This window comes from Dermacentor silvarum, chromosome 1 (assembly GCF_013339745.2).
Source record: "Dermacentor silvarum isolate Dsil-2018 chromosome 1, BIME_Dsil_1.4, whole genome shotgun sequence".
NCBI lineage: Eukaryota > Metazoa > Arthropoda > Arachnida > Ixodida > Ixodidae > Dermacentor > Dermacentor silvarum.
The window spans coordinates 48,274,460-48,290,315 of NC_051154.1; the positions used below are offsets into that span (position 1 = coordinate 48,274,460).

Consider the following 15,856-nt stretch of genomic DNA (forward strand, 5'->3'; position numbering starts at 1 on the left):
CATGGCATGCGTTTAATAATGTGAGCAGATTTTTTATATGCACATTAGGAACGTTTTACCTCTCCCAGCTCTTACCTAATTTGTCGCTAACATGACACATTTGGGGCCACCATAATTTGATGAACTGATGGTCACTTTAACTGGATGTAGAGGCTGCACCTGCAAGAACAGGAATCATTCGATTCTTTGCAATCCATCGCTTATTCGCTAAGCGCAAGCCACCCCACCGAACCAGGGAGAACTTTTCCGATCGTATTGTTTTAAACAAACTGCAGCAGAAACTTGTGGCTATCTCTGTGCACCGTCTGTTAATGCTCAAAAATCCTGTGATTAGCGCGTCGTGAATTCGGGATTCGTACTTAAGTCACTTCTCGACGCGGTGAGATTCGGGACCAGGTTCAGAAACAGCTTGCACGCTAGAACGGTTTGTGACCATGGCTGGTGCGTTGGCTACTAATGCTCATGGATGGCATCGTGTTACGGGGACTGGTCACTTCGTTACGCGTTCTATACGTCTTCCCGTTTCTGGACCTGGCCCCGGAACAGCGTAATCAACGATTTCAAAACAAGCGCCCAAGTTCACGCTCGCCGGGACACCAGCCTGGAATGCCGGCGGCTGTTACGGCACAAAGTGGCCGCTGCAGTGACTAGCCGTCGTGGCTCCCGTTCAGCAGGCGTGCGTGCCTGTTGCTGCCGGCCGTCCGCGGTGGCGGCAGAGTGGGCGCCAGCCGTGATTTATGGGCACCGCTTCCGCTGTGCTCAATTTGTGATGGCCTGTTGTCACGCCCGAGCTCCTCGGCAACCAAATCGAGAGGGGCAGGGGCTCTCCCCTGCGAACAGAAAAGATTTACCTATGGGAAGCGCGACTGACGGCCGCTGCCGTTTAGCACTCGTTTTCAGGAATGGGCAGAAGAGGGATATTGTGTGTCCGGAGGTTTGGAATTTCCTTCATTATATGGCTTTCCAGCGGAGGCTTCCCAAAATCCCTGTATATAGACTTGATATACGTGTGGCGTTTCGTCAAGGTTGTTTCAGATATGCTTACACCGGTACATCACTATGCGCGTACCATGAAAAGCTAAACTAAACAAAACACGAACCAAACGGTCCAGGTGATTACGCTACGTGTGTTTGCGCATTTTTTTCCTTCACTTTAGGTAAAAATCTGGCATTTGTGCAGTCTTCGCATAGCAAGTAATTTTGGAAAGACTGTGGCGTCAGTGAACCTTTATGCAAATCGTATACCTCAAAAGTGATCGCACAGTCAGTCAGTCAGATGATAAGCAGGTTGAAGTAACTCAAGGAATGGTAGCAACAGCACTAGCCATCTAAATCGGTCTTTAATGACTGAATTGCATGAAGTGCAAGCGTATCTCCACTCCATTATCTTCGATGGGAATGTAGACGTCAAACTGTATAGACTCTTTTATCCGCGCTGTGGCAGCAGTTCATCCATGACCCCATAAAACTTCCGGTCATGCATTTTTGACAGTCAAGTCAGTCAAGGAAAAAATATTTTGTCTCATAATGTACTATAGGCAGATGTTCTTGATGCGGTCAAATATAAGGAAGGGGCCCCATGCGCAGAGCTTATGTATGTAGCTTTCTAGTTGTACTTAGCCGTAAAACTCACTTATCAAAAATTCTTACTCCGTAGCAAAACTGGTGCCAGCAGGGGAGTTATATAGTTATAGGCTACTTTAAGTTTTGTTGTTGCAGAACTCTGTTTGTATATACAGAAAGGGTGAATTCAAGACTTCACGCCCAGTCAGCGCTCAATATTGTAGCTGTTCACGCGCGGAGAATGGAATGTTAGAAAAATAGCGGTACTAACATTTTTTTTTTGATATTCTCTCAAAGTACGGCGGTTTGTTTCGAACAGCTGTTGGTAGTTTAGGCCTGCTTTGTAGCCTGTCCGTTTTTGTTGTCTACTCTTTTGTCATCCGGTCGGAGACAATTGCGATTTCCGTTTTTTCACACAAGATGAAAGGGAATATTCACAGACGGGCATATATATTAAGACGGGGCAAAATGAGAAATTTGCAAACTGATGCTGATTCTTTATCTGTTGATAATTGTGAAAGAATGCAATCATAACGTTCCATGGGTCCTTGCCTTCTTTGTCAGCAAAATTTATGGTACTGCAGTTAGCATAAATATTAAGAAAAATATTTTAGAAAGTCGTCTGATTTTGCCTCGACCTCCCGGAAAAATGATGGGTAGAGTGGGCAAAATGAGACAGCCCCAAAAAGTAACACAATTTATTGCTTGCAAATCAGGCACTTGTAGTCCACGTGCCCCCCCCCCCCCCCTCCCCCCCTGCAGGCTTCATGGGCACACTCGCTGTAGCTTGCGCACTGAATTCATACAGAAACTGGTTTTGGCACGTAAAAGCCCGGAAAGAAGACGAAGCACTACCAGTGCCATTTGGGGCGAGTCATGTGTCTGGCAGAACATTTTCCCTTCACATGCTTGTGCATTGAACAGGTGCTTCTGACTTCGTTTTCTTCTTCAATTTATACTTTTCTGGATGAGCAAGACTATAAACCTCTGGCATCTGTTGCTAACAAATAGGCTTTGTAGGGATATGTGGTGAGCATTGTGCTCACCTCTGAATTCCTTGCTTTAGCTTTTATTATTCTTGGCACAAGAGAAGTTTCATGGAAGCTTTTATCCCTTTCCGTCTGCACAACGGGTTTTCCAGAGCGCTTCTGCGGTGTACGAAACACTTTTGTCGCAGTTCAAATAAAGCGGGTTCGTTTATATGAACGGCTTCATGCGATCATTGCCTGCAATGTTCGGCGAAGCAGCACTGGGTATCTTTTTTTTCTCGTGCGCACTTACCACCCAAGACAAGACCTAAATGGTAAAGAGCAGCCACAAGTAATTAGCTCCATAAAGATATAGGGCTCATGATACCGCTGGTGACTCGTTGGCGCGTTTTGCCCCGGTATTAGAGTATTACTCAAACAATTTTAGCAGTGTAAATATTAAGACGTACTGAAAACGAAACTTCTTGAAAGTGCAGCTATAATGAAGGGAAGAAACAAATCACATTCGTTGATTGAGAACAGTACTGGGACTGCGGTGTACTCGCTCGAAAAATTAAATGAGCTGATGTGTGGCTCTTTTTGGGCGGGGCTCCGAATCACGTGCACTCAGTCCGCATTTTATCCCTGCAATGTGCATCGCCCAATCACAATTTTGTAGTGAAACAACGTAGATATGCAGGGGCAGACGTAGGCAAAACAAAACGCCACTTAGATATTGCAGTTAGCAGATGGAGAGCGGTAAGTTGAAAATGACGCGTTTTGCTCCTCCCTGCCCCATGAGCTCTGCACACTGTGCGAACGGGCAGTCTGCGTACTATCAAAGGATGCCGATTAGCACAACGAGAGAAACACCTAAGACGGAGAGAGTAGGTAGGAGCAGAACGGGCGCTATAGACACTTCAACTGTTTATTCAAAGAGTGAATTCGAAGGAATTGACCAGAGAGCGTGCCCTGTCACGTAAAAAATAAAAAAAAGACTGTCAAGAAACCGGCTTGTTAGTTCTAAGGGTGAAATAATCATTTCCTGCAAATAAAACAGTGTGAGCCGTTTCGCGTGGTTTTCACCTGTGCAAGTTCGTAGGCTATAATCCTTTTGACGTCGTGAGCCTAAGTTGCGTGGCCGCTATCGCCGATACTGTCGTCTGATTCCGCGCCGCTATTTACGACATACAAGATAAGGGAAAGGTAAGGACGTTAACGAGAAGAGAACCCAATTGGCTGCCGTGCAGAGCAGAACGGCATAAAGGATGAAAACGAAGGTTAGCGAAAGGTGACGAAAGAAGGGCACTACGCTGTCATAGGCTATCCACCAGGCCTCGGGAACTGACCAGTCCTTTGGGTTATATGTGCCAATGATGGGATACAACAGTGACAACGCAGCGTCTGCATTTGAGTTGCGTAGATGTCTAATTGGCCTAGCGCAGGGTACTCATCTTCGCTCGCCGCATCGAGGTCACCGGAAAAGGTCTCGGACAGTCTCGTCGTATCCGCAGACGTCACAGGCAGCAATGTCAGCAGTTCCGCCGCGAAAGAAACATATATTTGTGAGCGCCATTCCGAGACAAAAGGAAAAAGAAAAGGCCATGTACATAGAAGAGAAATGGAAGCTGGAGATACTCGCCTACCGACAGGCCTGACGTGTTGCACTGCGTGAACACATTTCAGGCGGTGGCACGCATGCTGCGTGCTCACTCAACATACGCAATCACGTGCACACGTTGAAGCTATTGCAAAAGATATTTGATTACCTACGACTAAATTGGGGTCAGGGAAAGGTATGACAGCGAAACAGTTCAAGTACGAAGAACCGTCTGTCTCATCGGTTATATTTGGCGCACGAGTGACCGGTGGTGGTGAAAAAGTTTTATTGCTCTCAAAAGAGAGAAGTACATGGACATGAGCCGGTCCTTAAGGTTCCGGCCCTTACAAGTGACTGGGCTTTTCATACAGCGTCAATTATCGACTCATCTAGGAATAGCCCCGACGTTTGCACATCGCACAGCACTGATGTATGGTAGCCATTACGATTTCTGCCTTTTTTCAATTTATAGCGGTACTTTCTTATGCCAGAACGTAATCCGTAGCATTATTTTGACTATTTTTTTTCTACATTTGAGCTTTTTGACAGAAATGCTGATCCTTCAGAATTTGATGAAAATAACACCCTTAAGGGTTTATTGGATGTCGAAGTGCCCTTTTCGAATCCTCAATTTCTCTCAAATTTTTAAAATGGGTGCGTTCGTTAACAGAACACCCTTAATGAAACATTTCAATAATTTCAAGGGGCCAAGAGGGCACCTTGCAGAATTTAAGGGTGCTCGGGGACCTCAACATTTAAAGCAAGTAAAAATGCCGTACGGGTTTATTTACCAACGGTCTGCGCCAAGTGATTGCTCGAGCACGTCATATGGTCAGAGTAGTTTAAGAATCCCAACCTGCTACTTTATGTATATATTTCCGGTGGTGAACTGGAAATACATATCTTTTTCTTACTTTTTCTACCGTGCCTGTCTCTTTTTACCACTGGCTTCGTTTAAGTTGTTCCAGCTCGATATTCTTTTATAGAACAGCTGCCATTCGTTAGCGATTCATGTTGCGTTAGCCAATCATTATTCTTCAAGCGCATGTTATTTCTGGTGTAACATCGGGGTCGGCGCAATATTATGCGCAGAAAGTCTTGTGCTGTTTTATGCAGTGTCTGTTAGAATAAACCTTAGCAGATGCATGCGGAGCACCATTCTACCTCTAAGAGCACAGCATTTATTGTGGAGCTGGCGCGCCCCGGTCATAAAGTGAACAGACAAAACTACTTTGTCCTCTTCTCTCTTTCCTGCCTTTCACATCTTACTGCTAGCTTCGCTTAAATTGTTTCCCCTTAGTCCTGATTTATAGGTAAACCGAAGCACAACAGACCGTGGCGTGAGCAACCTAGAGCAGCTACAGGCTCTACTGCGCTCTTAAGGTGTTGTATTATTCCCTCTCGTTGCGTCGGTTACCGGTCCATAACGACGAAGGCATTCCATTTGACATAATAATGCTCCTGGACCTACATAGTATTTGGTTGGCAAGAATGGCCGTTCGTCATGCAGATCTTGACATGAGGCCAATAAGGAGTTACTTTCACGAATCTGTAAGCTGAATGGTTCAAGTGTATAAACTGCAAGAACCGGAACCAGACTGGCTCGCTAGGTTAGAAGGGCTGATGTACATGCCAGAGTTTTGATTGCTTCTCTCCTCACCCATTGCTGGGCTGGTATGATGATACAATGTATTCCTGTGTGAACTGAATAAAGGCAATAAAGGAAAAGTGGAGTGGTCGAGAGGTAACGCTTCCGACTCGCAATCTGTCGGTCCGCATGCAGTTCGAATCACGCTGCGCGGCCTTTCTTTGCTTTACTTTTCGTATAATCTTCTCGGAAAATGCTTCGGGATTACTTCGGCGGACGTGCGAAAGACTAGGATAGGGATACAATAAAATATATCGCAGCAGAAATAAAACGTAGTGCGCATTTCGCAAAACTCGCATTGAAGGAAAGGGTGCAATTCCAAAAAATCACCCTTTCAAATGGGTTTGTTCGCCTATAAACACTCTTTTATATGGGTGTAAGGGGGTGAGTTATAGAGACGAGAAAATATCCTTCAGGATGCAATTTTCCTTAGTGTACTTTTTTCGCTGATACGGGCAAAAGTGCTATGTACAGCTCTTTGTCGGAGTCGCGCATGTTGTGTTACGAGAGGCCCTAGTTGAATCGCCCTCTTTTTCCACCTGGCTCCGCTTTGCGGGTGTCAAACATACGCTAGAGCGTGCGTTCAGTTACAGAGCAAGATAAGAGCGTGTCGAAGTTAATTTGTTGGCCAAAGGCGATAAGATAACTTTCTTCTATTACGCATAATATTGCAGTTACCGCAGGTGCGTAACTGGCTGTCAGACACTCAGCATTAAGAGCAAATATTTTGAGGCAGTGTAGGGGCTTTTATATTTAGGAATGCTTATCATACGGGCGCAAGTTGGAATACGCAAGCGCAAGACAGGGGTAATTGGAGATCGCAGGGAGAGGCCTTCGTCCTGCAGTGGACATAAATATAGGCTGATGATGATGATGATGATGATGATGATGATGATCATACGTACGGGAGTCACGTTTGTCGCCTCATGCGTGCTAATTGCTCGTGCGACAAGTGCCGCAAACTAACCAGCCTGCGGAATATCGAACGAGAAAGGCCAGTAAGTCACGTGCTTGTAAGTTTTCTAACGGCTGCGTGCATTTGGATTACCTATTACGACTACGGTAATGCCTAGAAAATCACCCTGGTGCAGATGCGCGAATATGCATGTTGCCCCAGCATTCGGGAAGCATTTTCTCATATGGGATAAATGGGCTCCGAGCGAAATTTTTGTCACAAGAATTCATGATTTGGTGCCGCCCCATACCCACAGTAATATTGGATCTTGAACAAACTTCGCACCAACCACCTTTGTGAACGAATTCCTCCCATGCTGGTTTCATAATATAGACCTCCCGACATCGGCCGGAAGCGTTGGGATGTGTCATGGTTGCAACTCGCTGATACCCCACATGCACGTGCAGCCGTCTCGCACTGCACGCCGAAATGCCAATGCCATCCGCAAATGTCAGGGGTTTTAAAATGTCAATTTTTTATACAATCGCCTGTGGCAGATAGCGCAATTATATTCCGTGAGCTAGATTATTGAAAGAGGTTGACATTGCTTTCACTAGAAACTGACTTGCATAAACTTGAAAGTTCGTCAAATAAAATTTTACCTAAATACTTTGGGCACGCGTTGCGATGAACGAACAGAAGCGAGTAATTTCTCAAGTTGTGCCCACTTAAAGCGAATTTTGAAACTAGCACTAGTTTTCAGAGAAATGCTGTCAAACCTGTGGCAAGTTGCGCTGCTGTTTCACGTATGTTTTTAAACAAAAGCTCCCTCTTAAGCAGTGCAGGCAAATTTAACTGGAATGCCAATGCATTTCGCCACACAATTTGAAAACGCATATCTGGAAAGTAGTGCCAACCTCAAAAATCTTCGGAAATGAATATGCCCTGCGAACTTAATGGCTCCAGTTCGTAAACTGCAATATGAACCGTAATGTGATTAGTTAAAATATTATTAAATTTTGTTGATTAGTCAATTATGAATCTCAATTTCTCATAAAAGTAATGGCCGCCTATTCGAGTAATCCAGCTCAAAGGTTTTACGGGATTGTGCTGTCACAGGCAATTACTTAAAAATTCGGTTAAGATTAAAACTGTTAAAAATTCTGTCAAGATGTTGACAACTGAATAGTTTCCTGCTCTAAGTCAACTCAATGACGGACGCAAGAACGCAGTGAGAAAATGTAGGTCATGTGGGACCATGACAGCTGTTACAGCCACATCGAACTTTCTCTATGCGCAGACAGAAGTAATGTTGTAGCTCAAGCAGTGAGTAAATAAATGAAATACGCCACGGTGCCCTGACTTGGTCAGAATGGCGTTATGGAAGCAAGCCCGCAGGTGCCCATAATATTGAATACTGTCAGAAGAAAAAAAGGAACAACAATCGAAATGGCCCATTAAAGCATAGTGAGCTTTGTCGGGCCTTTGGGAGCACTGACGATGGCTGTCAGAAACCGCCTTTAGCAAAGATTTCCCTAAATTTGAGCTGAGCGAATACAGGTCAGAAAGTGAAATTTGTCAGCTGGACATTACACGTTACACCTGCGACTCTATTACAAGTTTCGCAAAGACCACTCCTCTTTCTTCCTGTATGAATGTGTCTATAGCAGTGTTGCGGAATGGGCGCCCCCATTCCAATTCCATTCCGGGGAATTATAACTTGCCGCAATTCCATTCCTTTCAATTTCTCGGAATGAAAAAAACTTAGCCCATTCCCACACCGGGAATGGCCGGGCAGGTCAATTCCATTCCTGTATTTCCTCAGCGTAGCGAAGGCATCTTGATAGTTTTATCGAGTTACCGATGAACGCACCATAAATCTGATGTCATCCGACGCGTTAAGAACTGCAAAAATACGCAAAACACGTTACCAAGGTCGAGGGATAGTAGCTTGGTGACATATCTCGTGCAGTAACAACCACCCTATTAATTCCCATAGGGGCAGTTCTACCGCTATCTATAGTATTTGCATGGTCAGCATGTTTTAATGGCTTATGATGTTTCACTATTATTTAAGCTTAAATGTGTTAGTGATAAAATGACGACATTGCGTATTTTTATGCTGACAAAAGTAGCGTTCAAGAAGACCTTATATTCACTGAGCAGTTTTGTCACGCGTCTGGAGCGGTCGTGAATATAGGATTTGCGAAACTAAGATTTGGTAGATGGGCGACAGAACACTCCAGATCTGCTGGTATTAGTTGGAACAGTGCACCACTCGAGCACCTTGTCGTGCCTTTGCATCAAATACGGAACAGTGGGCCGCACTGCTTGTCAGCACTCACGCATGTTAAGCGAGTACGATGTGAGACGGCGCGCAAGCTGTTGCAGTGAACACAAGCATCGCGCCAGCGTCAATACGCATCACAACTTAAGCGCATTTTCGAATGTGCGTCTGAGTCGCCGATGGCGACAGACGCAAAAACAAGAAGTGAAGGGTGGGGAGACAGCAGGCGGCCGGGGCGAAGGCGCCGCCAAGGTTAAAATGATAAAAAAATCGCACGGCGTAAAGGGGAGGGGGAGTATGTTGCCGCCATAGTTCCCCACGACGGATACCAACGGCATAGAGCCCGGTTAAGCGAAGAATCGAGACAAACTCCGGAGCAACTCAGTCTATAAGGACAGAATTGTGGTAGGCGCGTTGCTTCTAAATGTACTTGTAATCAGCCAAGCCATTTTAAGAATACTGCTTTATGGTTAAATTCGAGGCTCTGACTTACTAATGTTTGAACGTGGGCTGCTTGGTTCTGCGGCATATTTTGACAAAAAAACAGCGCGTAGACGAAAAAGCGTTCTATTTTCGAAAAAAGACGTAATTTTATTCCGGGCAAAAGGCGCTTAATTCCATTCCCATTCCATTCCTCCAAGCATTATCGCCATTCCGTTCCCATTCCACTCCGGGGTCGTGGAAATGTGCAATGATTCCGAAGTCATTCCAATTCCGGAGTGGTAACTCCGCAACACTGGTCTATAGTTCAGACTAGCATAACATTACAGACGAAAAATGATACTTCAAAGTCTACATTGGAGAGCGCGGCTTCAAAAGGGCTTCAAAAAAGCTTCATTATAAATTTTCGTTGCCTTCATCACTGAAACAGAGCGTGTCTGAACCAGTACTGCAGTACGTGTCACAGTCGTATATCACGCATTCAGAAAACCTATGGTGTACTGTGTCCAGGAGGACAACACCAACAACTAAAAGCACGCACACGAAAACAACGCACGACCACACAACACTCCAGTTAACCATACACGGTGCGCGCAACAGCCGGTGATATTTTTGGATTACTTTTTTTTTTACGTCTGGAACTTGCCGCTGGCTGCATCCGCTATGACATGTGCAGCCGGCCGGCGTCAATACATGAGCTGCGTTGCTCGGGTTTATTCCAATTGGCTTTCGCTGCGAGGCTGGTCAGGCAGCCTGTCGTCCCCAGTTATAGCGTCTGCCAAGTGCTAAGCTTGCTCTGTTGTGTACTGCACAGGGATAATCGGCAGGTTGTTTCAGTTGGCTGCCTTGAACGCTGGTTGATTAGAAGAGTGGATGTCACTAATTGGGCTTTGCTCTTCAGCTGAATACAGTGGCCGCTGCGAAATTGTGGCCACCTTACGGAGGACCGTCGGACCTCCACAAACCGTCCGCGTTTTCCTTCACCTTCTTCAGTTCAGGTGCTCTGTAGCGTTTCGCTTAAAAGCTGCACGCCAAGCGCTCTAGATGTAAATTTGCTACTACGTGTTTTGCCTGCACCCACGCAAACTGCTTCAGCTTTATAGGTTATTTTTCTTTCTCTATTACGCGTCCGTATAGGGTCTACTGGTTCTTCGGTATTGCCTCATGCGTAGACACTTGTGTGAGGAAAATGTGGTAAAGTACCATTCTCTGTATTATGCTTCTTTTATTTTGACGCAGGCATAAGCTCGGCGACCTCTGCTTCGTCCGAGTTCACCTGAGCTGGGCTTCGTCTCTGAAAAGGAAGTTACTCCAAGCGCCATGGAGAGGAATGGGCTCTTTTCGGGAAGCAACTCCTGTAAAACGCGCGTGGTGAATGGTAAGTGATACAGGCCATTTCTACGCAACTGGGTTTCTACACATCCTGGGAAAAAAGTGCTCGATATCAGAAGCATAGCAATTCATGCTTGTAATATAACTTTCCTTGGCGCAACTGAAACGTTCAAGTTAGACACAACGTTTATTCGTATCCATGTGTTGACAGAAAACCTCAGTAAGGTTTCAGGAATAGAAAGGTCTCACTTGAAAGGGGAGAAAAAAGGTATTTGTGTTTGTTTGGCGTGGTTTCATATCTACCAAGGCCAGTGAGGTTTTTAACACTGTCTATTGAAGCGACTATGCTTGCGTTGTTGTTTGATAAAACGTGGTAAGATTTCACGCTTATACTGACATGCGAATGTTTATAATGATATTCGAAGAGTGAGCTCTGAATCGTTTGCAATGCGAATACTCGCTAAAATTGTTTAATTAAGGGCCAAATATTGTAAATGTGCATATACAGATGGAGGGGGACAGGTGTAAACAAATTTTGACATGTATAATTCAGACACGCAGTGCCGTTTAAAGGGGGATGGAAATGAAAATACTCTAAAAGGACGAACTGTTGGGCTTGTTGGTCTTGCATAATTGTTGTCAACCATTTGTTAGTAGGAAGAGTTCGTACATAGAAATACATTTTACCACGCCTGCACAAAAATATATTCATTGTCTTGCAATGAAGCATCCACATCAAAGGCGGGTGCTCAAGAATTCATGTCTGGATGCGTGCAGTGCAATTGATACTCACTTATGAACAAGTAATGTAATGCACAAGTTTCAACAAGGACAGAGATAGGAAGGAGCGCAGACTACCAACATATATTGGTAATAAAATTTGGTAGTCTAGCTGTGCTCTGTCCTATCGGTTTTCTCTTAGCAATAAATATTCGTAGTGTGAGCGCTGTCCTGTCTTTCTGCCGCTCTTGTAGAAACTTGCGCAACACATTTTTTGTTCAGTACGAATGAACTACTCCGCACCAGATTACTTCGGCTCACTTATGCAACGGTCTATTTTTTGATAAAATAAGCTGCCAGCGATAGTCTTCAAGTAGTGTTACCAATCCGGCCTACAATGGTTGTCCCCAGGAAGCGTGCCTAAATCACACGCAGTAACGTGGGTTACCAACTGTGTGTCCTCGACCGGCTTTTTACTTTTTACGCATGTTACCGTCAGCGATTGTTCACACCGCGTTCGGTTTGGCCGATGTACCTCAACGGGGCAGATTACCTCAGCTGGAAAACATGCAAATTCCCAGGAAGTAGATTGTTGATGCAGGATCAGTGACCCAAGATCAAACTCTTTAAGTAAAAAAAATCGAACCTAGGTAGCTGCACATAGAATAAGGTAATGTAAGTTGAGGATGATTGTCGAAAGGAATTACATATTGTGCAGGCGTGTGAATTACTGTGCACGCGCTATGCTTAGCCTTTTTTATAGCATACCAGCGCGGCGTTACAGCAGCAGAAATATCGGTGTCATCTGTGCAATACGTTGGCTCTTTGTGCTTGTGGTGCAGTTAGGATAAAAAGGAACGGACTATCTATTAGATGATTAGTTGTACAAAGATGAATGATTTTTTGTGGGATGCACTGTTCAACAGAAAGCACATTAATATATTTGTTTTGTTCCCGAGCTCTTTACCAAGCCAGCGAATTCAGCTAACATTGCATACATTCTATTCTATTGACTTCATTGCAAGACATTTAAAACTCCTGGATGAGCATACCTAGGTTGTGCACGTGACGTCAGTTCTTATGGTCATGAGTCTGCCATTGCCAAGCAACATTCGTCGTCATCCGGTTCTAGCGTGATGGCTTATTTTGTATTGTAAAATGGGTTTACGTACTCCTTACGTTTGCTTGTGGTACCGTGTTCACGACATTGCAAATGAGAACTTTCAGGACTGTGTCCGACGTACTTTGGGGAACTTGCGGGACCGATGCGGACTTTCTACAGAGCGAAAACGGACTTTTGACGGCTCTGAGCGATGCTAAGGGCGCAGCAGTTATCGCTGTTTTGTTACGAGCCGATTGCGTCGCTACAGAACATCGAACCTGTAGCCTTTGACACGTAATTCCTTTAACAGAGTGGGCATGAGGACCCTTACCGAGCAGATGTTTCCGTCTAGTAGAGCCATCGCAATTCCTTGGCGCGTGCCACTTGCTCGTTCCCTGCATCCATGGCTCAACTTGTTTTTTGGGCAGCTGTGACTTTGTTTGGCCAAACAGCCGGCAGGTTGCTCTGAAAGGTGGGTAGACGTTCGTCGCATGCAACGAGCTAGGTCCTTCAATTTTAGAAAAAAAAAATTCACCTCGTCGTTAAGTGACGTGCGTTTGTCAACTCCGTGGTCTGGTATACACTGAACATAAATGCAGAACAGTTAGAAACAACTTTCCTGTGATCAATTGGTGCCCCCTGCATTGACACAAGCTTTACTCAGTTTTTAGGTCCTTATCATCAAATCAGTGCAAGCCAAGCGCTACATTTTCGTGCGTTCGCACCGCTCTGTCATATAGTATCGGGAAATACTGCATTATTGTGTTTGGCCTCATTTCATTTGACTCACGCCTGCTTCTCAATCGGCGCCAGAAAACTGCACCAATCAACATTTTGGCACCGCCGACAAGTTTGTCAGGTTGTCAACAGCTCGGTCCTCTGACATTGACTTTGGTAATGGCGGCACCGATCCCATAGTTACTCGCTGTGTAGTCCGTGCAACAAATGTATGCTGGACGTCCAGAAGTAATGGCATATTTTTCTTGATTCGACTACGAAACGTAAGGCAATTACGTTGCACTTCTTGCCATTGTTATCTTTCCGAGAAAGTTGTTCTAATCAGCCCTATGATGTAAAATACTGGCTTTTAACATTTAGGATATGAAATGACAGGGATATTCATCTGATAAAAAAGCAATCGTTGGGAAAAGTAACTCATTCGGTTTGTAAACGGTACATGATACCCATACTATTTTAAAACCGCATTGTGTAGACAGAATTAGGTTAATGCCTGGGTCGCGAAACTGAACATTTCCGCTATTTTTGCTAGTGTAAATTTCTGTAAAATGCGTTGCTGCGACTGCGTCGGCACCTGCGTGATCGGGTGCGGGCTCCTTGAGGCGTTACAGCACCGTGTGATAACCGTGGCTCGGCAAAGTAGTTGTTTTGTGCAGGAACTGTAACATTTCAGTGGTATCCTTCACCTCGGGGGAAAGCACAGTCGTCATTGGCTAATGAAAAAGCAGGAAACGCTGGCCATTGTGATAAATGCGTGCCTTGTCTGTTTGTCGCCTGCTCGGCTTCCTGTGGTGACCGCGGTCGCATAGGTGAAGTGCAACTGAACCGTCACCTGAAACAATTTTTTTAATTAAGAAAAAAATTAGGCTCCTTGCAGAAGCTACAGAAAGGGATAAACGATACCCATCAATAGAAATAGTGCTGCGATGGCCTGCAATGAGGTGCGGTGGCGAAAACACATGTGCGGGCAATGTCACAGGAGCGTCTCTACGCTTTGCATTCCCGGGTCGATCCTTAGGGCCACGGATGCATTGTTTTTGTACGTCTCGCTAGCGGTATATTCCTATTCAGTATTCCTATTCGGTATATGCAGTATGTTCCTCTCAGTATATTTAGGTATTTTGGTTTCAGTGCACTTATAGTAACCATCTTCTGCTGACTTTTTCACTCAAGGTCTCTTCCTTTCCAAGTTTTTCAGCACGTCTGTTTTTTAAATGCGAAGCATTTCTCGGCGAACATTGGTTACTTTGACAGTATCTATCTGGCCGCCTACGTCTTTGTGCTCTGATGGTCGTTTCGTTCACTTGGTATGTACCAAAATTTGCATAGTATGACAGGAGTGCATGACGAACAGGATTGATAGGTCATAACATAAATGTCGTGACATGCGTGTCATGTAGGTTATGACAATGACCCAGAAAAAAGATTGACACTCAAAAACCAGTGAAATGGTTTCGGACGTGGGTACTAAGTGAAGGAAACACTAAAGGATGCTGGTAGAAGTCATAGTCATGAGCATGACTCGGCAAAAACGTCAATGACTCAGCGAAAAAAAAATAACACTCAAAAGCCACTGAAATGGGTTCGGATGTGGTACTAAGTGAAGGAAAAGGCTAAACGTTGATGGACAAAGTCATAGTCATGATCATGACTATGGCTTTCACCTTAAGGTCTCTTAGACACAGCTAAAGGGACTCCCCAGGACTCATGATATGAATGTCATGGCATGCGTGTCATGTAGGTCATTAAACATCCACCTACGTCTTGGTGCTCTCATGGTCGTTTCGTTAACTTGGTCGCACACTGCGTTAACTTTCGCAAACTGCTTCGCATAACATCGATTCCCACAGGGCGTGGGATCTGCCGGTTTTTTTCTTCGTCGTTATTAAACTTTTTCATATATCTTCATAAAAACTCAGTCGCGATTATTATATTTTTCGGGCACATTATTGGTTGCAACAAGCGACATAGTTAGCGAGTCCGTGCTGCCAAATTTCTTAACAAAAACCTGCTGTTTGTTCCGCATTTTACGTCTGTGGCATGTTCAAGTGTTCAGCATTTTGGCGAACACCTACATAGGCGACTAGTTCGAATCCTGCAGTCACTAAGGAATGTCATCTTCTTAAAAAAGGCAACGTGGTGATCTGGTTTAGCTCATATAATAAGTCACATTATCATAAACGCCACAAAGTATCTCGTGTACAGGTATTGCCACGAAAAATGCTTAGCAAGAATCAGATTATCATACGATTTTAGGGCCCTTTTGACCAAAGGAAATTTACTGTTTGACACAATCTGTTCTGAATACATTTTACATAGCGAGCTGCACGAGAGCACGAAAAAAGAGGCGACATGGAGTACTACGAGTCTTTTACACAATTAATTCCGCATTTTTTGTTGCAATATCAGCCAGTCGTAAAACCGAGTGAACACTTTATGGAGCGTATGTATTGCAATTTATGACGGTATGGTCCTTATAGCTACACAAGATTTCTGAAATGCGTATATACCGTTCGTAGCCCAGTAGTTTTGGCACTGACCCACTGTTAGAAACAGAAATAA

The 15,856-nt window shown here is 44.7% G+C and overlaps 1 protein-coding gene across 3 annotated transcripts in view; it reads left to right on the top strand.

Moving 5' to 3' along the window:
* Positions 1-15,856, top strand: part of LOC119462391 (transmembrane protein 163) — a 90,540-nt gene that overhangs the window by 34,173 nt on the left and 40,511 nt on the right. For all 3 annotated transcript variants that reach the window (XM_049667668.1, XM_037723738.2, XM_049667672.1), the window contains exon 2: positions 10,642-10,780. In XM_049667668.1, coding sequence (XP_049523625.1) covers positions 10,723-10,780 — 58 coding nt within the window. In that variant the 5' untranslated portion in view covers positions 10,642-10,722. The remainder of the gene's footprint in view (positions 1-10,641; positions 10,781-15,856) is intronic.